This window comes from Phaeoacremonium minimum, assembly GCF_000392275.1.
Source record: "Phaeoacremonium minimum UCRPA7 unplaced genomic scaffold PA7_03_scaffold_84, whole genome shotgun sequence".
Classification (NCBI taxonomy): Eukaryota; Fungi; Ascomycota; class Sordariomycetes; order Togniniales; family Togniniaceae; genus Phaeoacremonium; species Phaeoacremonium minimum.
Genome location: NW_006920991.1, coordinates 117,197 through 140,544, shown reverse-complemented (window position 1 = coordinate 140,544; position 23,348 = coordinate 117,197). Strand labels below are relative to the sequence as shown.

General features: G+C 52.2%; 6 protein-coding genes across 6 annotated transcripts; 4 read left to right on the top strand and 2 right to left on the bottom strand.

The window, feature by feature from the left end:
* Positions 1–1,016: 1,016 nt before the first annotated feature.
* Positions 1,017–1,881, top strand: UCRPA7_1377 (hypothetical protein; the record flags this gene model as incomplete). Its single annotated transcript, XM_007913958.1, has 2 exons — positions 1,017–1,196; positions 1,393–1,881. The coding sequence occupies 2 exons, from the start codon at positions 1,017–1,019 to the stop codon at positions 1,879–1,881; spliced, it is 669 nt and encodes a 222-aa protein (XP_007912149.1).
* Positions 1,882–2,176: 295 nt separating this feature from the next.
* Positions 2,177–3,752, bottom strand: UCRPA7_1376 (putative serine carboxypeptidase s28 protein; the record flags this gene model as incomplete). Its single annotated transcript, XM_007913957.1, has 2 exons — positions 2,177–3,431; positions 3,484–3,752. The coding sequence occupies 2 exons, from the start codon at positions 3,750–3,752 to the stop codon at positions 2,177–2,179; spliced, it is 1,524 nt and encodes a 507-aa protein (XP_007912148.1).
* Positions 3,753–12,141: 8,389 nt separating this feature from the next.
* UCRPA7_1375 (putative spg20 protein) lies at positions 12,142–13,799 on the top strand (the record flags this gene model as incomplete). Its single annotated transcript, XM_007913956.1, has 3 exons — positions 12,142–12,159; positions 12,228–12,903; positions 12,961–13,799. The coding sequence occupies 3 exons, from the start codon at positions 12,142–12,144 to the stop codon at positions 13,797–13,799; spliced, it is 1,533 nt and encodes a 510-aa protein (XP_007912147.1).
* A 770-nt stretch (positions 13,800–14,569) lies between these two features.
* On the top strand, positions 14,570–16,906 carry UCRPA7_1374 (putative spc97 spc98 family protein; the record flags this gene model as incomplete). Its single annotated transcript, XM_007913955.1, has 1 exon — positions 14,570–16,906. One exon carries the CDS (start codon positions 14,570–14,572, stop codon positions 16,904–16,906), a length of 2,337 nt encoding a protein of 778 aa, XP_007912146.1.
* Positions 16,907–17,302: 396 nt separating this feature from the next.
* On the bottom strand, positions 17,303–17,950 carry UCRPA7_1373 (hypothetical protein; the record flags this gene model as incomplete). Its single annotated transcript, XM_007913954.1, has 1 exon — positions 17,303–17,950. The coding sequence occupies one exon, from the start codon at positions 17,948–17,950 to the stop codon at positions 17,303–17,305; it is 648 nt and encodes a 215-aa protein (XP_007912145.1).
* A 3,456-nt stretch (positions 17,951–21,406) lies between these two features.
* On the top strand, positions 21,407–22,353 carry UCRPA7_1372 (putative mutator-like element protein; the record flags this gene model as incomplete). Its single annotated transcript, XM_007913953.1, has 2 exons — positions 21,407–21,854; positions 21,935–22,353. 2 exons carry the CDS (start codon positions 21,407–21,409, stop codon positions 22,351–22,353), a joined length of 867 nt encoding a protein of 288 aa, XP_007912144.1.
* Positions 22,354–23,348: the final 995 nt, after the last annotated feature.

The following is a 23,348-nucleotide window of genomic DNA, read 5'->3' as shown; positions in this document are numbered from 1 at the left end:
ACAGGTTGCTTGAAGCGACGAAGCGATGTAGATATTATGTAGACATTGAAAGAGGACGAATGGATCGATGGATGGATGGGAAGTCCAAGCAAAGGAAGCTTAGCTAAATGACGGTAGATCTCAAGACGAGGGACGGGAACCCACTCCGGGGCAGTGAGGAGCATTGCACCGGTTTGAAAAAAAGTTTCACAAGCAAGTAAAATACAGCTAGATTGCAAGCTACATTCTTCCGCGGCGTGATCGAGGGGTTTCTACGCCTCCGCCAGGGTAATATATGTTAGTTCGCCAAGGATATCACTACCTCTTTGACAAGGGGTTACTACTGTTGTAGAAGTTAATAGACCTACAGTAAGAAACAGAATACCCGAGAGCTTGATAAGCATTGCGACTCTCAGCATTGAGTATCTTCCACCTTGAAGCATTGACGTTTATTATCCTGGCAGAGGAGTAGAAAATGTATGCAAAGTACTTTCGTCAGCACTCAAGGGGGGAGGAGCGACATCGCCGTGTTCGATTGCAGATCGGCTCTGACTCCGCCCGACCGTATCGTGCGCAAGTGCGAAATAGGCTGGGCACCCCGGGTTCGGCTGACGGGGGGGGGATTGGCCCAACGCTGGACTTTAACGTGGCCGTTTTGGATCTGCCATACGACAATCCCGGCATGCCGTGGAGATCCAAAGGGCGTGAGAACCTAAACCTCACCTCGGGCTGGCCGCGGTATTCCGCGATTCCCACTCCCCAGTCGAGACGTACGTGTACGTACTGTACATCCCGCTGCTAGCCAGCCAGGCCAGCCCCAGGGCTCGCTCGTGTCGCGGCACAGCGCCGCACTAGAGAGATGCGGCTATCCTGGAAAGTAGAGACGATCCGGTCAGGGTTGAGGATGCCCCTAAATCGTACTTAAAGATGACCACCTCGGACTCTACGCAGACTTCACTTCATGCCCGTGACTTCCTTGGACCTGTTGTTGATTTTTCTTTTCGTTTTGATTTGAGCAAGGACTAGTTGATTTGCACATGATGGCCGTCACCGACTCGAAGCCGTCTTCCAAGGTTACACTCATACCGTGGGACTATGAGTCAGAGCAGCATGCCGAGCGGATGGTGGCGCAACGCATAGCTTGCGGATGGAGATCAGACGAGGTTGAGTTGTGGAGAGACCTTGGCCGTAAGGGAATCAAGGAGTATTATTGGATTGTAGGAAGACACTTCAGATTCGCTCTTCACTTGTACAGGCGTCGTAGAACTCACACAATATTGTCGAACAGACATTGGGAGATGGGCTTGCAAACAAAGAGGCCCTACTCGCGCAGCACACGGCCAAATTTCCTCAGGCACGTATCCCAAATGTTGTCAAACTCTAGAGAACCCCTGTTTCTGACCGTCACAACAGGAAGCCTCTCCCATCAAAGACATAGCAAGCATAGAGTGGCTCAAGCCGCGCGAGCCCTCAAACGCTGAGTTCATTCCGGTAGGCCACATCGCGCTGGACATCCGGGAAGAGGAGAATGCGCACCTCGGCATCACCGACGAGGGCGTCGTCTGGGTCGCCGGGCTCTACATCTCCTGGGTGCTGCAAGGAGCCGGCATCGGGCGGGCGGTGATGCAGGCGGCAGAGGACCGCGCGGCCAGCGATATTCTCAAGGCAAAGGTGATGGTCCTCGACACCATGACGACGGACCAGCAGATGCGGCCCGTCTTTATCGAAAAGGTGTACACCCAGCGAGGGCTTCCGGCCCCGGTGGTTTCGAACCAGTCTTGGTACGAAAAGCAGGGATATGTTGTTTTCAAGCACCAAGAGGCAGGGTATATGTGGCCAAACCCTGCGACGGGAGAGAAGGATCCGATTGACTTGATGTTTCTGAAAAAGGCACTGGTTTGAACAGACAACTGTCACCATTAGCGTGCCGATTTTGATTGATAGACAGATGGCCATGGGGAGTTTATTAAAGATGAGTGATGGAATAATGACCTCTATAGACTAGATCAATCAGATTTTCACATTGCATAGTGTGCACCATTCGAAGACAAAATCTCATATTTGAGTCATCATTGAACGATCTAAAATGTTCATATCATGCAAATGGTATCTTCAGCTTCTAAATGTAACCTGAACCGTCAAATCCCAACGCCGGTAAATGCTCTCATGGTGAACGCCAAAACATGCTAGTCATCAATCAAGCCTTTCGCTTCGTCTCGGTCCACTCATCCAACCAACCGCGCATGACCTCGATCTCCTGATCAATCACAGCCATCTCGTCTGAGATGTCATCGATGGTCAAGTCTGGAACGTGAGCGCCAGACTCAATGATAAACACAGGGGTATCGGCCGTCGACTCGAGCGGGCCGTCAGGGCGGTAGCTTGAGGATGGCGTGGCGTGGAGCCAAGGATCCTTGCGTCCTCCACAGAAGAGCACGCGCTCAAAGTCGGCGTTCCATCCGCCGGTGTAGTAGTTGAGGTGGTCGACAGTGAAGCCTAGTACGCTGCCGGCAACCTGACCGTTGACCTCGGGGAACATCAGCTCGCACTGACGCTGGAAGTGCTCAGGGGTCAGGAAGGTGGAAACAACGTTGGTGCCGTCAGACTCGGGAGGACCAGTCTGCCACCAAGCGAAGGGTTCATCGCAGAGCATCCAGTTCCACTGTCGCCAGCCTGACTCGAGGTCTTCTGGCTCGTTCCACTCGATTGAGTCGTCGTAGGTGCTGCAGTTTGTTGACGAGGCGCGGCAGTTTTCACCGGCGGTGGCGTTGACGTAAGCAGCGAACCCCTGAATGGCGCCTTGGAGACCGATACCGCCAGGATGATCGGACACGACAATGCCCTTGCTGGCATACGTCTCAACGTAGTCACAGAAGTCGAAAACGGCTTGTTCATCTCCTTGCCATTGCCATATCGGTCCGGTAATTTGTTCAGCGAAGTCGTCATTATGCTCGACCATCTCCAGACCAAACAGCTCCTTTAGCTTGCAGACATCATCCTCCGTACCGCTTGCCAGGACATAGTCGACATAGTTGACCACCGCCTTGATGTCGCTGCTGCAGTTGCGAGGAATACTCTCTTCAATTGGAACGAAGTACTGCCAGAAGTTATATATGGCTTCTACCACGGCCGAACTTGCGTGATAAGCCCAGTACGTTCCGGGATCAATTTGCGAGGTCCAAGCAGCGAGAGCACCGCTGTATGATCCTCCGACGAGCACCCAGGGAGCATCCTGGGCGTTAGCTCCGCCGTTATCGGCAAACTCGAGCTTGACCTTCTTGGCAAAGTTGGTCATGTCGTATGCGGCTTGCATGATGTTCAGGTCTTGAAGAGTTTCTGTCGTGAGCTCGTCATAAGGCGTCGAGTTTCCCCAGTATCTGTGCTCGATCACAATGACGGCCCCACCAAAGGTATCGGCGTAAAGGCCGGGGACGGTATAGTTCTCGAGATAACTGATCGTGTTAGTCCATCAGGTCCTTGTATTGTAGAAGTTATGGTACTTACCCAAGGTAATTGTCCGCAGCTGTCTCACCAGGGTTGAAGACAAAGACCGGACTTCCGGGACCCTTCCAACTCCTCGCATCCCACCAGTACCGTTGTAGAAAACTACCTTTGCTTGCATTCTTGTGATCGATCGGTTGCTCGAAGACGCCACTTCCAACGACATCAAGATTCTGATGTGGCCGTTGCTTCACACCAAAGGGCTTTATAATGGGTCTTGTTGCTAAGACAGGTGCCAACAGGGCTGCGAAACAAGCGAAGGCTGCCCTCATATTGACTATGGGTGAAGAGAAACACCGCCGACAACCTGATAGCACAACAAAGAAACACACAAGGAAACGCTGAAGGACTCTTGAGGATAGTCGATGATGAGATAGATGAGAATAGAGAGTAATAACAAACCTTCCTCACGAACGACGCCATTTCTTTATACCAAAGCCCGTCGCAGGACTCTTCACCGATCGGGAGGAGGATTCAGCTCATTTCCTCGAGTGCTGCGCAGGAAAAACAAAGAGGCAGCGCCAGCCACGTTTACGGGGTCTCAGAGACCTAGGGACCCTCAGCCTCAGCCTGGGAAGCCAGATCCTTTTTGACAATGGCCATTTCGGGTGACGGGCTAGGCTTCAGAAACAGAGGCTTGCCTGGAAGGAGTAAAGAGCAGGGCTGTTTTCATGCGCCGCATAGAACGGGGGACCTGGTGTCTGCCGGGTCCCAGGGTCCAGCTGGCAGGCGATTGGGGATGCATCGCTTCCTTTTGTTCTTGGCACGCCGGCGTGGCCAGCACATCTTGAATTGTGGAGGCGCAGAGCGTAGAAGGCGCCAGTAGAGGGTCTGAGTGTTCTCTCCCGCCTCTTCAACACATCTCTACTCCTCCGCCAGGCTAATAAACGTTAATCAGATATGATTACCTTTGTAGAAATTGGTAGACTTATGGTAATAAACAAAAGCTGCGAGAACTTGATGACGGGTACCACTCCTAACAATAAGTGAGTATCTTGACCCTTCAATGAGTATTGTTTATTACCCTAGCGGAGTACAGCAAGGGCCCTTTTCCTCGCCGCTCTTAGCCTCATGTGCTGAACAGCTTCATCCAACGGTCTTGCTCTTGGCATTTGTGCGCGGCTGGCCCAATCACTGCTGCGCCTTGACACTGGCCTGGTGGAGTTTTGGTGAAGACGGGGAATTGCATGCGGCGGGCAGGCCAGTGAGTCCACTCTTCAGCCTGCGAAGGATTTCTCGTCTCTGTCGGCACCGTTCCAATTAGCGCAGGGCCGATCTATTTTTGTTGCTGGCCCGTGGGTTAGGCGTCCCCGGTTCTGTTTATTCCTGGGTCCTGGCAGAGGCTCTGGAGAATTTGTTGACACAAGATGCGGCGAGCAGTGATTTGTTGTTCCGTTCTTCTTGTTACGAGAATAACTGACGCTTTTTCTGCGATGCACTCATCCGTCCTGCCTCAAGAGATGCTGTTGTGCAACGTACAGCCGCCGAGCGCCTTGCGAGAGGGCGACTACGGAGGACCACAACATCCCGTATTATATCCAATCAGCCCTAGGTCGAGATACCACTGATACAGTCTCACCAATGTGTGATGATGATAATTTGTCCTTTCGTTGTAAAATCACGACGGCGGTACGGCAGTACGGCAGTACTACATGGAAACGGGCCGTCCCGATCCAACAACGCAAATAAACCGTGGCAATCCAAAGAACATTGTGTAAATGCCACATGGTTTTGATTAGTATAGCGATTTGCCACTTGGTGAGCTTTTAAAACCTTATTGCTAGAATAAGCTTAAAAGAGCCTCCATCAGGGACTACGCCGTTCGGTAAATTATCCGTGAGATTTTCATATCAATCGCTCATGGTGGTGGCATCGGAAGATCCTCCAAACCCGCTGGTGCCTGTCAATCTCTTGATGCTTACGCTCAACTTAACTCAATGTACATACGGCGCAGTCAATTCTTTTGCTCTTTCATCACCAACAATGATGATACACACGAGGTTATTGAACAGAAATTATAAAACTTCAAATTTTGGGATATCGCCAGAGCGTATGCTCCCACCAGATAACGCCTGGTCATCATAAGGCCTAACTAGGCGTCAACCTGTTGCTTCTCAAAACGAAATAAAACTACCGAGTCATTCGTTATCGCTCACTATATTGAACAGGGCCGACAATACAGAAAATCAAGCCGACATTGAAGGAGCCCACGTAATTGCAAGGAAACAACGAGGCTGAATGTGTTTTTTTTTGTTGCAATTTTCGCTTTCTTCGCTGACCGCTCACTCCCACGCGCGGAACCAAGCAGGTAGCCCTCCAAAAGATTCTATCAGTGCTCCATTATGGTGACCGAAGAAACACCCATTTTCGGTCGGAGCAGTACCGTAAGAGAGTGTGTCCATGTCCTTCAATGCCTCTTCGAACCTGATACCCTCGAACTGGAATATGTTGGACTCGCCGTTTGGCCCCAGGTACATAGATTGCATGTTCATGCCTTGTGGAATTGTCGTGTAAGAAGGCTGCACGGGGGACTGCAATACATAAGGAGCCTGTAGCGGAGTCGAGTACCTCGTCCACGAGCTTGCTGTGTTGTCAGTAGCTGCTGGCAGACCATCTTGCAGCTCACTTTGTACAAAAGTGCCACCACTGTTAATTGCTGTGAATGGCATAGACAGCGACGGCGTCGATCTTGGTGTTCTGCGATCTGTGCTGGCAGCGCTGGCGACACTGGCAGCAACATAACTATCGGGCCCGATGGAGGAGCGATCTATTGTACTCGCTCTCGACCGATCCGAACCCTCGGTTTGCTTCTCGTCCTCCGCAAGGATTGTACCATTATTGACCACCTTGGAATTCTGCAACTTCCACTCGTCCAGACCTCCCCCATCACCACCCAGTCTGATGCTCATCTTGCCATCACTCGTAGTTTTAGCGTCAGGCAATTTCTTCCTTACATGTCGTTTGTGATCCAGTTTGACTCGGTCGTAAAACTTGTCCATGTCTCGGAAGTATTTGACATAGGTTCCTGCCATCTTCAGCCATCCCGACATGCGGGTCAGCGTCTGAAAAGTCACCCCAGTCGGGCCAGTGTTTGTGATATCTTCCTCCTCCCCTTGAGGTGGCGCATCCTCTTTGGTCAACATGTGGCGACCTTGGTCCATGTGGCGAAAATGCCATGCATATATGCCATCGAATGCCGCAGTCCATATCGCAAAGAGGACGAGTGATGACATCGGCAGTTTGTCTCGGCTCAACTTGATAAGATCTACAATATCCCGAGCAGATTTGAACACTTTCTCGGCACTTGTTTCCCAGAAGTGCTCGGGTATCTCATATCTGCCTTCGGGAAAGGTCGGCTCGTCAAGAGGACCTACCGGTTTCCTGCAACGGATGGGGATGAAAGGAATATACTCCCGGTGGAGCATGATTTGACAGACCGATCCAAGCATATGTAAAGATATGTACACGCTTGAAGCCTGGTGATTCTCGTGTTTATGGTAATTGGAGGAGGATAGCGTGAAAGTCGGCGGTAGATCTGAGTAAAATTCCTCCAGTTTCTTTCGAAGCCGATAGAATTGGGTCGTTTCATCCCACGGGGGCCGGTCTTCTACAAGACGGCCGCCTGCAAAACTGTATTTGGATATCTCGCCCCAGATATCCACAAGCCTCACAAATCGAGCGAGCACACTGTCATTACGGTGAGATATCTTGCGTGGTTCCACTGAGGAACTCTGCAGAAAGGCCGTGCTCACTTCTTCAGAGAGATCAAAGGCCATTTCGGTACATGGTAGCTGGATTTGTAGGTCTTCCGAACGAATCGTCGATACACGTTCTTTGCCACAAGCCAGCATACGATCCAGGATCAGGCAGCTAAACATGGTTCGTCTCTTGATTTCTTTCAAAGTCGTCATTTCTGCCGGCGGTAATGCTGACTTTGGCTTGAGCGACCGATTGATCGCTGTGCTCAGAGTGCTTGGCTTTTCAGGTTCATCGCCAAAGCCAAGACCAAGAGCTTGAGCAAGTCGAATGGCTAGGCCGACATACATCCAAGCTCCAAGCCCGCCGCTTCTTGGCCGCGATTGACTCCATTCATAGAGCCCTAACATGAGAAAAGCCTGAACTCGTTCAACAGAAGCGGCCGTCATGCTAGTCCGCAAAGGACCCAGAGCTTTTGTCAGGGCATCAGCGAAGTACTCTGATGCAGCTGTCGCATCTGGTTTCAGAAGGGTGGGACGTGTCTTGTTGGTTCCAGCTTGATTCGCAATAGCGTGATTGACATATTTGACGAGGTCCTGGTGGAAACGAGCAGTCAAGGTTAGTATCCCAAGAAGAACAAAATTGATCTCTGGTGCCGCATCAGGCGAGTTGGCTCTGAATCTGCTGCTCATCTTCTCCTTCATTGTAGGCATGTGGAGAAAAGGGAGTTCCGTTGCAAAATGTAATCGATAGATCTCGAATATCTGCAGCCACACAGTCTCCGTCAAGTACGGAGCGGAGAGAACCTCTTCAGCGTAGGTAGCCCCCGAGTATCTATGTTCCAGGCGGGTAGCATCGTCAACTCTCTTAAGGCGCTTGCGTTCCGAACCGCCCTCGCGTTCAGTTTTAGTTGCCACTGGTGGCTCTGGACGTTTCGGAGGCACTGGCATGGCCTCTGGATACTTACACTCCTTGCCTTGCTTGATGCAGGTCTCACATGGGGCGTTTCCTCCGTCATTGTCACATTTAATCTTGGACTTTCTGCAACGGAGGCAAGCTATGCTAGACCGCATTGGTGGCCGCTTCATGGCGGCGATCCTCCTATCTTCCGCGCTTTCCATCATCGTGAGTTCGGGTGACTGGCTCTCATCCTCCGGACCTTGACTTTGCTCACCTGTCCCTCCTGGTGTAGAGCTAGAACCCTGAGCCACCTCGCCGTCCTGAGACGGTTCCTTTGAGGGGTCCTTTACCTGCTGAGTCGGTTCAGTGCGGGTCGGAGGGATCGACGGCGGCGGGTCAGCGGGGCCGGCGCTAAATGCTTCTTCGTGCGTACGCTTCGGAGTGGACTCGACCGAGTCGGCCGTCTCATCGGGGTCCGATGGGTCGGGCGGGGAGATGATAGACTGGATGCGGAGTTGAGAAGCAATCGTGGCGACTTGGGCCTGGTGGCAGGCCTGCCAACCCCTTTAGATGATTGTCGAAGCAGGATGTCAAATGACTGTGAGCACTTTGCCCCAAGACCCCACGGTGCAGGCTTCAATTGCACAGCCCGCAGACGTCGATGCAGGAACAAGAAGAGAGCACAGGCTCTGAACGTCGACCCCGGTGCTGGAGCGACCTAAATATCTGGGCAAGCGAATGGACTGCCTGACACCTCAACCCGAAGCCACTGGCCGGGAGGGCCTTCCGGGTGGATAGTATGTTTGCGGCGGGGGTGTGACAGCATTCAAGGGTATGCACGCAGCCGTTTTGCACTGGATGCGAGCTGAATGACTGGCTAGGATCAGGAATTGACCTCCTTCAGATAGCCAATGTGACAGTAGACGTCTCTAGACCGTCGGCTGAGTGGCACGGGGTATGAAAACGGCAAGCTGCTTTGGCGTATGTGTGATGGTGGAATATGCAGAGATGTTTGACAGCATGAAGTGCGTGGCACATAGACAGATGTAGCTGCGCGTGTAGAAGGAGGGCAGGACTGGACAAGGCCAGAGGACAGATAGGCAAGGTACGTGTCTTCGGCGCAAATGTTTGTATTGTAGGAAGAGTAGTTGATTGATAGACGGATGGAAGGATGCAATAGACGGCCGTGGCGCCGTCCAAGCTTTAAGAGAGGTGTGCGATCATGGAAGAGAGGCTACTCAGGCGGTAGCTGCTCATTTCCTAGGCCCATCGCGGAGGCGGGTCGGGTCGGATAGAGCCAGGACCCTTGCTATTTGTCGAACAAAGCTCTCGAAAAAGCAAAGGGACTTCGATTATCGAGGCAGACTAGCTAGGATCAAACCCCACGCGGCGCAGGGAGGGGTCATCAGCTGCTTGAGGATCTTGGGCCGCGCACTAACATGGTCTATCTGACAGACTCGACCAGATCGCCGGAATCAAAGAGCCCAAATTCAATCACTGCCAGCGAGCCATCGGGCCCGGCAAAGATGGGAAAGCCGGCGAGCCATGAATACGGCTGCCTCTAGAGGCTTCCCCCCTTTTCGTGGTTTCAAACGGCCGCTACAAATTGTCACACGCCCGGTCCCGTATGGATCAAGGTATGCTGGTCTGGAGCGTGACTGATGTTAGTTGGATACACCGCCTAAGCCTGGAAATGGTCCCTGCGGATTGGAGAAGCCCCTTCCCGTGGCGGCGACTTGCCAGCAGTGTGTATACATATGTGCACAAAATGCCATGTATGAAGGCGGATATGGCGAGACCGGATCACGCCAGATGAAGACGGAGCTGGCCAGCCATCAAATGTAATCCGCCCTGCTACCAGAGATCACATCTTAGAGGGCTTAGGTATTTGATCCCACGATTTAGGGTCCGCTCAGACCCAAACAACCGTGTGGGATGCAGTGAAATACCCAAGGCGACCGTCCACTAGGGGCTTGCAATCCAAGGGCCCCCTGACAAGCTAGCAAGCCGTGTGGCTGATCATTGTCTCTGATAGAACCCGGTCTGGACTGTCTTCCGAAATACCATGATAGTTCTCTACTTCAGCTTGCAGAAATGCAAGCTCCTGACTCAAGCTGGTGCGCGCAACGTCCTGGCAACAACCCACGGTGCAGAGTAGTATGCATTATTGATCGCTAGGCCCGTTGCCGGCTTACACGCAGACATCGGTACAGTACCCGTTCTCAAGCCGTTGTCGCGGGTAATGGGAACCATCCCGAAGGAGTCGTGGACGTCTCCAACCGCTGTTTGCCTGCAGTATGTACATCTGTTCAGACACCTCCAGTCAATGATGCGAGGCGACGGCACGAGGACGATACTCGGGCATGCCTACCCTATTGAAAGCTCCGACATCATGCACCTATGCATCCACCGCACTGTTCTGATGGATAAACATCGAAGATTTCCACGCAAATACTGAAAAGTATGTCGGGCAATGCCTGACATCTATTGCTTCGTGGCTGGTTGGCTCGTTGGCTAGCCTCTGAGCCTTGCAGGCAACGCGGGATATCTCAAGCCTAGCCGAGCCAGCAATGCAACCAACCCTCCTTGGACCGCCCAAGGCTGAATGAAGTGAGACACGGGTAGTTGACTTCTCTGCCCCCTCTGCCGAACTCGATGCATCTCCGTGCTGCGGCAGGCACGGCGCTTTTCTAGGACGATCGAAGGGCCGAGTCAAGACTCTCTCTCGTCGGTTAGATTGGACAAAGAAAAAAGCAATGAGGGGATTACAATGGAGGGGAGGAGTAAGTGGCAGAGTCTACCATATAGTCTAACCACAAAAGCAAAAGTGTGGCCGTAGTGTAATGGCGATGAAATGAAGAAGTCAATCGGGTCACGCCTGCCTACCTTAGATTCTATCAATGAACCTATAGTTGAGGATTTGGAGCAAGGAAGGACGTCGGTAGGCAAAAACTAGATAAGGTAGGTTATATGACCGTCACCAGATAAGGAGACCACGACCGCGACTTCATGACTCCCATCCTGTTCGTAACTGTTGTCTAGGGCTACTGCTCAGTTTGAGCTTCAGTCGTCATTTGGGCGGGCAACCGCGCTCTTGAAACCTAATTGCATATAATTGCATAGATCTACCAGCCTAGGTAACTACCTTCGTCGGCATTTAGAGTGCGGCTATATGGCTCTCTTATACAATCGATCAATGGAAGGCAAGTCGTACCCTGGAAGGCAAGCGGCCCTACGGCGTAGCTGTGATGGTAGGTTGGCTCTGCACCTCAGAATTGCAGCTGTCAGTCATGTTACTTCACTCTGCGGCATTGGTGAAGTCAGATTTCAAGCTTGATCAGTAAGTTGGAAACTTACACGAACCATAGCCGGCAAACGTACCCAACTTTTTAACGATTATACCTCCCTGCAGGCGCCGCTAGAAATGGGAACCCTCAAACCATAACGTTTCAGAGTGAAAACGGCGGCGCGGCAAATTGGCGATGAGCAGGGTCCAAAGATGGCGAAAATGCGTCGTGTCTCCACCTTGGCATCACAGTTCGTGCAGCAGCTTTTCTTGGATTCAGTTGCCTTCCCTCGAGCCCCCCCATGCTATCCTTGAAATGCGCGATATGGTGATGGGCGATGGGTGGCGGGGATTAGGTCAAGGTGGTGGGAGGCCGCCCCCTGGAGCCACCCAATGATAAATGACGTCGCTGTGAGCTTCACATATTAGCTTCACTCTTTAAGCGCCTGCTTCTGCGGATGTGCGCTTCTTCACATCTCGTGCAAGCATCCAATCCCCTCTTACCGACAGCCATTCGCGCGGCCTTTTCTCGTCACAAATCACAAGGACTACTCTCATCACCCATCCCATCCTGTCCCAAGAATAGATTCTTGCATCAAGCGCCGCCTGCCGTTTCGCCCGCAGCCGTCATTCTGACCCCTCCATGCCCCCGCCCTCCACGAGCTTCCTGGTCTGCCGCGATTCCATATAACTCCCCGCGCGGCTCGCCTTGAGCATTTCCTCACGAGAGCTGTGGCGCTTGAAGTCGCGGCCGAAGGAACACGCAAAGTACCTTCGCCATGGCTTCGGGACACAATGTGAGCAACTGGCACTGTCCAGCTCGACAAATTATAGAACACACATGATAGGCTAACACGATTGCCAGGACCCCAAGCTGCTATATGCCGTCAATGGCGTGTCGGCATACCACATCGCGAATGGCAAGGAGGAGTCTCTCACGCCCGCCGGCCCACAGACACTTTCGTTGCTGATGGTGCCGACGTCTTCTCCCTTTGCCGACTCTGCCCTTGATTCTCAAGGTGATGCTCCGGAGGAGGATTTCTACCTCCACTTACACCTTCCGCCTGAACTAGACCTTCCTCTCCCAGCAACCACACAGATATACCACCAGCCGCCCACGAGCTACCTCATCCCCCGTTGGGATCTCGGTCCAGACAGTGGCGCCTTCACTCGCATCGAATTTCCCGAGTTGGGGACCCGCAAAGGGGTTCAGGAGGATGTTGACACCTTTGAGACCATCCTTGCGCAATGCACGGCGTTCCTCGAGCGAGCGCCACCCCCCAAGATCAGCAAGGGCAAGAAGTCTGAGAAATCCACTACATCCCCCTCATCCTCCAAGTCAAAGTCCGCTTTGGCAGATGAGCTTCCCGCATATAACCCGGCCGACTTTATGCCTGGGGAGGGTTATGTCCAGGGCAGTCATAGCTCCAATCGTGGAGGTCAGATAGTTCTTGTCGATGAAGAAGATGGGAGTGTCATTGGCGAGCTCGGTGATGGGTTCCACGTGGTTGAAGATACCAAATTGAAACCAGGATCCAAAGGTAAGAGCACCACTCCGGTCAATGATTACAGGACATAAGTAACATCTTCGATTGCAGATCCAGTACAGATCACACTTCCACAAGACGGAAGCCAAAACATAGCCGTTGCGCCGGCTTCACAGGAGGATCTCGAGATCATCTTGCACCCAGCTTATAAGAAATCTTTCTTGGTATCCAATGCCGCGGCGGCTTCGCGATTGATTGTCACGACGTCAGACTTTGTATCGAGAGCATTGCAGAGCCAGGCCGACAGTTTCACGAAAAAGACCAAGCCAAATTCTGAGCCAGTCACCTTCAAGCCGGCGACTCGAGAGCATATTCGCAGGATCAACACCTTCACCACCAACGCTGCCGGTCTGTCCTCCAAGACCGTTGGATCGATAGGCAAAGTTGCACAGAATCTCGGCGCCACCCTGTCTAGTCGGACAAAGGGCAGTGGTAAAAAAGGCTTTGATAAAGATGGCAAGCCTTTGGACGATTACAAGCCTGGAATCTTGAACAAGAGCCTGATGGCATTCTCGACCGTCGCTGATGGCATCGAGCAGGCTGGCCGCAACCTCCTGGCATCCACATCCACAGCTGCCACGACGGTCGTCGAGCATAAGTGGGGTGAAGAAGCTGGCGATGTTTCTCGCAGTCTTGGTGGCGGTGTGAAGAATGTTGGGCTTGTCTACATTGATGTCACCGGCGTGTCCCGTAGGGCCATTATCAAGAGCGTAGCCAAGGGCATGGTCATCGGCCGAGTTGCCAATGGTGGAGGCGACGTTGTCGTGGGAGGTGGCGACGGTGGTGTCGCTACGCTCCCACCGCATCTCCTAGAAGCCAAAGATAACGGCTCGGATACCACCAGCTCCTATAGTGGAGTAGAAGGTAAGAAGCCATCGACTAAGTATTAACGAGGCACACGAAGCTGGGAACAATTGATGATTGGATTTGTATGAATGGTATGAGGGAAATGAACGTCCGAATTCACGAAAGAGTCGCATGGAATTACTGTTGCAAACACCTGACACAGGGCTTCATGTTGGCAGCAACTTTTGGTAGTCATTTAGACTTAGCTCTAAGTAATCACAGCGCATTCATCGAAAGTCGTGCGTGGTAACTGAGGTGAACTTCGAAGTGTTAACTGACATTAAGAGTGCTAAGCCCGGCGCTAAATTAGTCTTAACAGCAACTAAATTAACGTTTAGTTAACCGCTTTAATAGGCGGTCAGGTGATAAGTCAACGTCGCGTCCAACATGGCAACCGCGTCGCAAGTCAGCTTTGATACCCCGCGAGATCAATAACGGCCCTGGTCTTGTACGTGGCTTGGGCGAAGCCCCTGCTGATAATTGCACGAGTTGTATAGGCGCCGGGTGCCTCCTGAGCATCCACGACGACGAAGACTGCTTCTTGCTTATCACCCTCAATACTTCCATGGTTGCCTAGATCACAGGAAACCTCATCACAAACGATTGATGGTCCTAGCTCTGCCCGCACGTCACCCATTGTTTTGCGATCAATGTGCTGTCGATTCGAAATACTTGGAGCTATGGTATTACTTTGTCAAGACCTCAGCGCACGCTTTGATCGCCAGAAACCTCCTATTGAGCGGCAGCACAAGTAAGCGCCGCAACGGAGGCAAGCTTGCAGACTGTTGACAAGCTACAGGCCGTCCCAACCAAAATGCTCCACGAAATCCTCCTCTCGCTCTCAGGCCATCCCTCCCCTCTCCTCCGAACCGACCGCACAGAGTCCAATGCGGGCTCTATAGTCTCACCTCCTGAGCGGGAGCTCCTCGCTACTGTTGCGCACCTCAGTGATCTGCACATCAAGCTACTGAGCTTCACCTCCCAGATCAGCTCGTCGCACCCGTCGACGATATGTCGAGCTGTCGCGACGGCGATAGACTCCATCCACCTAGCGGCTTTCCAGCGCAAAGTGCTCGAGGTCGAGGAGTCCGTGCTACGAGGTGATTCGAGGTTGGTCGGAGCATATAACATTGTGCCACTGACAGCTGTCGTGAGCGAATTCGCGGGATGGACACGCAGAATGGAATGGCTCTGGGAAATTGTTCAATTCATGCTGAAGCAGGAACGTCGAGAGGACAAGACTATCTTGACATGCACCGGGGCTCGTATTATCAACCGCTTACGCGATGAGCTCCAGACTGGATATGTGGACATTGAGGAGACAGCATCAAGCCTGATCAAAGTTGGCGAGACAGCTTGGTTGAAGCAAGTCTCCGCCTGGATCCTATACGGTCGCCTACCTGGATTCGGCGCGAAAGACTTCTTCGTCCAAAGAGCAGATGGCACGGATGAAGAATTCGTCAGCGTGGCCAGTCTACTGCCATCCTTTGTTACGGCAACAACAGCTTCGTCCATGCTGTTTATAGGACGTTCTTTGCACCAAATACGTGCCAAGAGCGGTCTTGAGTCTGGCGTGCATGGTGTTGATCATCTTTCGTCGCAGCTGAAGGAACTTGCCAAGTTGTCGTATCCACTCGACAGCGCCACGTTCTCACGAACAATCACCGGTATCAGGCTGTATCTGTCTCGAAACACTCTACAGAAGCTGCTGCCACTATCTAAAGTGCTTGACATGCTGCAACTCCTGAGAGATTTCTTCCTACTCAGCCGCGGTGAGTTTGCCATGGCTCTTACTCAGCAAGCCGACGAGAAAATACGGAGCAGGTGGAGGAGGGCAGATAATCTTGCGTACGAGAAGCGAGAAGGCTTGGGTAATGTTGTAGTGAAGGAAGGTGAAGTGGCTGCGGTGCTGAGCAGGGCCTGGGCTGCTATGGGATCCATGCAAGGTCAACATGCAGATGAGGATGAAGGCCTCGAGTCAGCTAGGGAACTTCTTCGACTAACCTTGGCGAAGTCTAGGCCGTCGACTCCTGGAAAGCTGACCTCCAACCTCATAGCGCAGACCCCCTTTCGCAATCTCCTTTTCTCTGTTCCTGTGATCCTGACACTGGACATACCCTCTCCTCAAGACCTGTTTCTGAGCAACTCCGACCTTCAGACCTACACCGCTATCAATTCATATTTACAGTCCATCCGACGAGCACATATCCGCCTAACGGATCTTTGGAAGATTACTTCACTGAGGCGACATCACCCCCCTCCACCAGCTCCGCCACATGGCACTACAAAGAGTGGGCGGGAGAAGACACTCATGCTACGTAAGAGGCAGACAACTCGGTCCCTCGCAATGCGCAAGGCATGGACTACCTGTAGTGCTGCAATATTCTTCCTTGCCGAAACAGAGGCATACCTACAAGTGGAAGTTGTGGCCTGCCTCTGGGAAGGCTTCCAGCGATGGCTGACGACTGGCAAAGATGATGAGAGACCAGACCAGCCTAAGAAGGCAGTGCCTTCTTCGCACCTCCAAAGCCAGCTTGATACTCATGAGGAGGATGAAGATATTTGGCTTGCCACAACAACCTCGGCTTTGATGATAGTACCGGGGCGAGAACAAGAAAACACCTACCAACCGCCGGATCCACAGACTCTGGCAGTGGCGCACCGCCTATACCTTATCACTCTTTGTCGCTGCATCCTCCTGACGCAACCGTCGTTCACTGACATCCTATATGAGCTTCTTCTACAAATAGACCATCTCGTGGCACTCATTCACCGATTACACGGGATCTGGACATCTATGGATCTCGAAGCGGACGTCGGGGTAGTCGACGCTTTTGTCGACCTCGAGCGTGAGGAACGAGACGTAAAGGCAGAGATCGGCACAACAGAGGGCCGCGTCAAGAAGGGCATAGAATCATGCATAGCAATCCTGCGCACCGTCGAGCCCGATCATGAGGGGCTCGTTGTGGGTGACCAAGCTGACCTGGTAGGCGAAGCCAGCCTGGCTGAAGGCGGGAAGGGACTACGTGAGGAAGGCCAGTATGTTCCCCGTCGGGTTGGCGGTGTCGATAGGCTCCTGATGAAGCTGGACTTTGGAAGCTGGTTTGGTTCAGACAGACAAGTCGAAGAGACCGACGAGCCTGATGATTAGTAAAGGTAGAGGAACTTCGACTCATGAGATCATGATATCATACGATTCCCAACGATTATTTCGTCCCATGACCCGCTTGCACGCTCGACATCCTTGGTGACTTGATGACTAGGCAACCATTATTTTATTACTTTCTGCATGTTTGATGCCGTGGTTCATTGGCGTGTTGTTGTTGGTGATGAATGATGGAAATAGGTGACTGGCCTTCACACGCTTATTGATACACAAATATGGTTGCCATGATGTCTCTCTTCCTGTAGTTCTCCAGATGTCAAATATCACTTACCATCTCGAGGCTCCTGAGCCCCATCCCCGTGAACGACAACCTTGCGTGCCGACAATGTTGTCATCGTGATCACTATCATGACCGCTATCAATATCATCATCACTAGTGTCTTAGTTCCCGATTGAAGGTCTGCGCTGGACTGGATCACTGGGCTGGACGAACTCCAGCATAGATCCGGGCCATATGTCTCTGTTCGGATAGTAGTACATCTCTTGCTCTGCACAAATATCAGCGACATTTCCGCCAGGGGCGTTCATGCTAAGCCTACCATCCTCGGGGACATGTGACATAACTCTTCTTGCCCGGCGACCCTGCACAACCCAATCCTCCACGATCACTTGCCCAGGGGTCCAGACATTCGGGGCAGCCTTTTCGAAGCAAGCAATCATATCCTTGATCTGCAGGTACTTGTTCTGCTCCTCGAAGTCCCATAGGGAGGCATTGCTAACATTGCAGCGCTTGATCATGATTCGCATTGTGACAAAGTGGCTCTCGTCGTGGAGAGCATCGAAAATCTCTTGCAGAATGTCCTTCCAGACCCAACCGCTCCCTATACCCTCTCCCAGGGCAATTCGAATGTCGATATACCGGAGATTACGGAGCGTTTGTCTACCGACGAAACCCAAGAGCTTCATTGGTCGGAGAGCGCCGGGCAGCCAGGGTGGGATTTGATCAATGATGAAGGGCCGAGACCGCAGGATGTGGATGCACTCGTTCTTGATCATCTTGCAAAGGAGGAGAATGGTCGGCGATTTCATGTGTCCTGTGAACTGGGGAAAGGCTCTGGGTTTCCCGAGACGGAGGTCCCGGTAGTAGAGTTGCAATTGTTTGTTATAACTCCGGTAGAGAGCGTACGAATTGGGCCAGTGTAAAGAGAAGTCGTATATTATGTTTCGAACTTCTGCCGGGAACTGCCACCAGTTGAAGGGGGAAGTGGAAACATGTAGAGGACCAGTCTTTTGAGCGGTGTCTCCATTTGAAGCAGGTAGTTGGCCTCCAAAAGACGGAATATGCTCGTTCGCATCCAGTGTTCTGCAGTTGAACCACTGATTCCTGCTTGATATTTCTGCATATTCAGTGCATTGCAGGGTGTGGCCCCAGTGCCACTGATTGCACTTAGTGCAGCGAGGGCCGACCCGGCCGGCGAGAGGGAGCGAGTCCGTATCCGGTAATGGAGAAAGATCCCGGGATGGGCTAAAACCGGCCGTGCCAATAACTCCGGAAGCGATCGCCATCTGCCCCGTGTAAGCCGTCGATGGATGCGACAAGGCGGGTCCCTGCTGATCGGCAGCCCTGGCAGCGGGGTGGTGTTGATCTGCTAGGACATCGTCTTCAGGCATTGCGGCAGGCTGGTTCGGTTAGGTAGCTGACTGTCTAGGGCAAATATAGTGAAATCGATGGAAGCAGTAGCGAGCCAATACTGCAGCTGGACCTAGCTCAATAATAACACCCTGACCTGGCTCGCCTGGGTAGGGCCGTGTCGCGACTATCGATCGGTTCGGAGAGAGGTGCAGCCTACACAATACTCAGATAGCAAGCGAAGCCACATGTGTGTGGTGAGACACGGGCGACCAAAAGAAAACTCTCTGGTTCTGAGTGGCCTAGTAATTGATCCGCAGGCAAAATTTTGGTGTGAGAGAGAGCTTGTCAGGCGAGGCAGAATTGGGAATTCCGGGGTATGTGTAGTCGTAGAAAAAAGAAACGAATTCCTCCTTAAACTCACAGCCTGCTGTAGTCAAGCTCTCATTGTGGAGCGAGACATCGTTGCTTGGTTTCGGTATACTCGACAAGGTCCGGGAGATGCAGCTGGGCGTTCTGGGTTGCAGGTCCACAGTCAAACCATATTGAACAGTGGCTGGTTTATGCTCAACAGTACTCTAGGAATTGGAACTCTCTTCACAATTTGAGGCTGCGAGACCAGTACCTTCTAATTACAGCTCCTGGCTTTACCAAGGATGAGCATCTGCTTCCCCAAAGTATTTGTTTCATCCTTAGTCGTCTCATAAACTCATTCATCGATGAAATCTTTGACCTGTCACATATGCAGCATGCCAGAGTTACTCGATATGTCAGGTCCAACCAGTGTGACTGGGCTGATGTTGATCATGCAGTAGCACATGAAAAAAAACTCTGTGTGTAGAGGCATCACATGTGTTGAAAGAGCAACCGAGTATGGACATCTGTATTGAAGCTCTTTACATTGACCGTAACATCTCCGTCAGAAAGCTTGTTGGCAACGCAGATCTACCATTCTAGGCCGAAGGCAACCATAGTAGGTGGGCGACATGTAGAGCTCATGCAGGCTGTCTGTCCTACCTATCAATCATCTGTCAAGCAACCTATCTGGATACAGAAAAGCCTCGCCAGCCCCTGTCACACCCAGAAAAGCCATACATACATGGCCTGCTGGTCCTACGCTTGCTCGTATCACCAATCCATGAACTCGGGACGGATCCGGACAAATGACAACACTATCCGCAGGTGGCTTGCAGAGGCGATTTTGCTGAGGAGATGGAAGTTGTCATTTCTGATGGCCCATCTCCCTCACAAATTGCATCACCCTTGCCCTACAAAGGCATGTGCAACAAGGGGATGCTTGTAGCTGAACTGGAGAGCCGTTGAACTAGTCGCGGAGGAGCCCATGATTCGGCAGACCAGGCAGCTTTAGCCTTGATCCTTCTAAACTCTGACGTGGAAGAGCTGTTGCACACCGTAATGTGAGGAATGAGGTGTACGATAAGACCGAGAGCTCTTGGTGAAGTGGTGGTTGAGCCGTTTCACCGTGCAACGACTACATACAGACACTTTTCCTCAAGCTAGCGTCGTAAAAATAGTTAGGAAAAGTTGAAAAAGATGCATTGTACAAGTATACAAGTAATAGGTTAGGCCGACCTGGTCTTCTAGCATCTTGATTATAAACTCTTTCTGAAAGCAGATCAGATTCGCTTTTCCCAAAACCCTAACTGAGCCAACATCTCTTGATCTATGAGTCCTCCAATTCTGCAAAACATCGCGAGGATCTTAAACATTAGTATAAAAAGCTGTCATAAACCGTCGAAACAGCCGTCACAGCGCACAACGAGAGTGCATAATAGTAAGCAGGAGGAAGAACAGGGGCGGGGATGAGGAGTGAGACGGGGAGTGAGTGCTAAACTAGGAGCCAGCAAGGTGGAGCTGAGCTGGACGGATGTCTCCACCAGCCTATTTTTGAACCTAATCGGCGAATTTCTGCCCAGGCGGGCGTCCCCACCCATTTCTGTTACCTTTTCTTGCTAAGTCGACCCTCCCCGTCTGGATACAGCCACCCCACTGCTTGGTCTCTCTGATCTCCCACACCTCTCCGCCCTTCCCTACACGCTCCTCCCAACCTGCTTTATTCTCACACCCGCCCGCCCACGATTCGCGATTTGCACTGAGAGGAGAGGGCCCAGACCCAGCAGAACCCAGGACGATTGACGGACCCAGGATTGATTGATTGATTGATCGATTGTCGGTCGTCAAGGTAGCCTTCTCTTTATTGTTGATTTGATTTCCTTTTACGGGCCTCACTCTCGTTTTTGTCTCTCTCACTCACAATGTCCACCGCCAACGCCCATCCCGGCCTCTCCTTTGGCGTTACCGGTCTGCGTCGTGGCTTTCAGACACCTCATTCAAATACTCCAAACAAACCATCGCCAGTATTGCCCCAGCACGCCTCGCCGTACCCACCTCAGGCCTACACTCCCCAGCAACCCCCGCCGAACACCTACGCCCATCATCTCTTCTCGAATCCGACCCCGAGTCCTGTCTCCAATGTCGCCAACGTTCCGAATGGTGCGAGGGCTCCTCCTCCGCAGGTGGCTCCGCCTGTCCCCGGGCCTCGCCAGCGAGCACCTCCTCCCCGTCAACTGCCTCCCCAGCCGAACCCGCCTCTCACCTATCTGCCGCCCTCGATGAGCCAGCAGTCCATGAGCCAACCTCCTATGAGCCAGCCTGTTCCTCAGAACGAGAACTCTATCATCTCTCAGCAGCAGCCGGCTCCCCACCCACATCCGCAACCGCAAGCGCCGTTGCCTCAGCCAACTGCTCAGCCGCAGGTCCAACAACAGCAACCAGCCCCTCCCCAACCCGAGAATCCGGCACAACCGCAGGAGAATCATCACCATGATGACTCGATGGATATCGAGAGTCCGGGAGACTCCATGGACGGGGACGACAGCTCCCTTGAACCCAAGATGCTGGACGGACAGCCCTTCGTCCCGCGCCAGCCTATGGGCCAGATGATGTCGGCCCCGCCGGAAGGTGGCAGCTACCCTACTCTTGAGGCTGTCCACAAGGCTGTTCTCCAATACTGTACTTCGGTAGGATATGCTATCGTTATTGGTCGATCGAAGAAGACAGTGCCGGGGTTGAAGAAGGTCCTGTTTGTGTGTGATCGTGCGGGCAAGCCTCCTCGGCGTGTCAGTCCTGAGATGCGGAAGCGCAAGACATCCTCTCGCAAATGTGACTGTCAGTTTGGCTTCTTCGCGATAGAGCAGAGGACCCAGTGGACCGTGCGGTATCGTCCGGACCCTATTCACCTGCAACACAACCACGGCCCTAGCGAGAGCCCACTGCTGCACCCTGCTGCACGAAAACTGGACAGCAAGATGGTCGCTGCCGTCAAGGCTCTCAAAGAAAATGGTGCGTTGTTACGAGGATATATATTATTACCCGGATTTCTCCCCTTTCTTCATATGCCTAGATATACTAACCATCTACAGGGGTAGGGGTCAGTCAGACACTGGAGATTCTCCAAAATGAGAACCCTCATGTGCCTCTTCTCCCCCGGGACATATATAACGCACGGGCTGCTATCAATCGAAATCCTACAAAGGTCAACGCTGCCTTGGCGGAAGATCGTCCAGCCATCTATAGCAAGCCTCATCCCACGGCGGAGGAGCGTATTCGCGCGGATCTTCGTCGTGAGATAGCCAAGGCACGAGAGGAGCTCGACAAGGTCAAGGAGGACAGCCAAAAGAAGATAGACGAGCTCGAGGAGAAGCTCCGTGAGAAGGATAAGATTATCGAAAAGTTCGAGATGTTTATAGACATCTGCAACCAGCGTGTCATGGTGCAGCGAGAGCGACTCGCTTCCGATGGTAACGAAGCAAACGGTGGAGCTGGAAACTCCAATCCTTGAACGAATGAAGGAATGTCACGAGTACATCAAATCTTTGCATGATCACGGAAACGGAAGGGTAAGGGGCATGGTCATTACGGTTCGGCTTCTTGATGAATAGCATGGGCGTCGGTCTGGTCAAAGTAAGATACGTGGTAAAGGGGAAGGGGTGTCAGGGGGAATCCGGCATACGTGGACAGCATATCCCGCTGTTACGAAATGAGAGCTGTCCATGATATAGCATTTGCTTTGACAAAGAAAACCTTTGATTTTTGGGACTCTGCTCTTTATCCTGCTTGCCTCGAACACTATGATGATGAGGTCTGCTGGTTTGTGATGATGCAGGTAGCCACGACATGATGCCTCCATCTATATACATACTATGTATCATGGAACTTGTAGCTGGGTAATGATGATACATATTCGACCTCAGGCAACTCCGTCCAAAGGGGAGAGCTCCACCTCGCAATACCTACTTAGATACTTTAGTTTTTGATCTTAAGGTCATGTTAGACGGCGGGGTATAGGGAATATGGCACAGACTGACGTTATAGGTCTTCTGTTATAAGGGCGAGGAATGTAAGGCGTCGTCAGTGGTGGCGGGCCCCTTACACACTTAACAAAGCTCCGTGCTTAACATGGCGTCGGAGGATTAGGTGGATGTTCAGGTGCCTCCTGCGCTGTGCAGCCGGCCAATCAACTAAGGCATAGCCCCACCCGCAGTCCCTGACACATGCTGAAGTCGCGACAGGGGTTCCCGTTTGGTTTGAGCGCGTTTGCCAGCAAAGCCGCCAGAGGAAACAGCTTGCTCGGCGATAAGTCAACACCATACAACCTTTCTTTAATGCAGCACATCCATCATCATCTTTTTGATGACCCTGTCTCATTTTCACCGGGCAACTGTTACGATACCCCATCAAGACGCTCCTTCATCCTGCGTTTCCTTCCTCGCGGTTTCTTTTCTTCTGTAGCTTGATTTACTACATTGAGATTATCTTTCTTAATCTCCTTAAGAC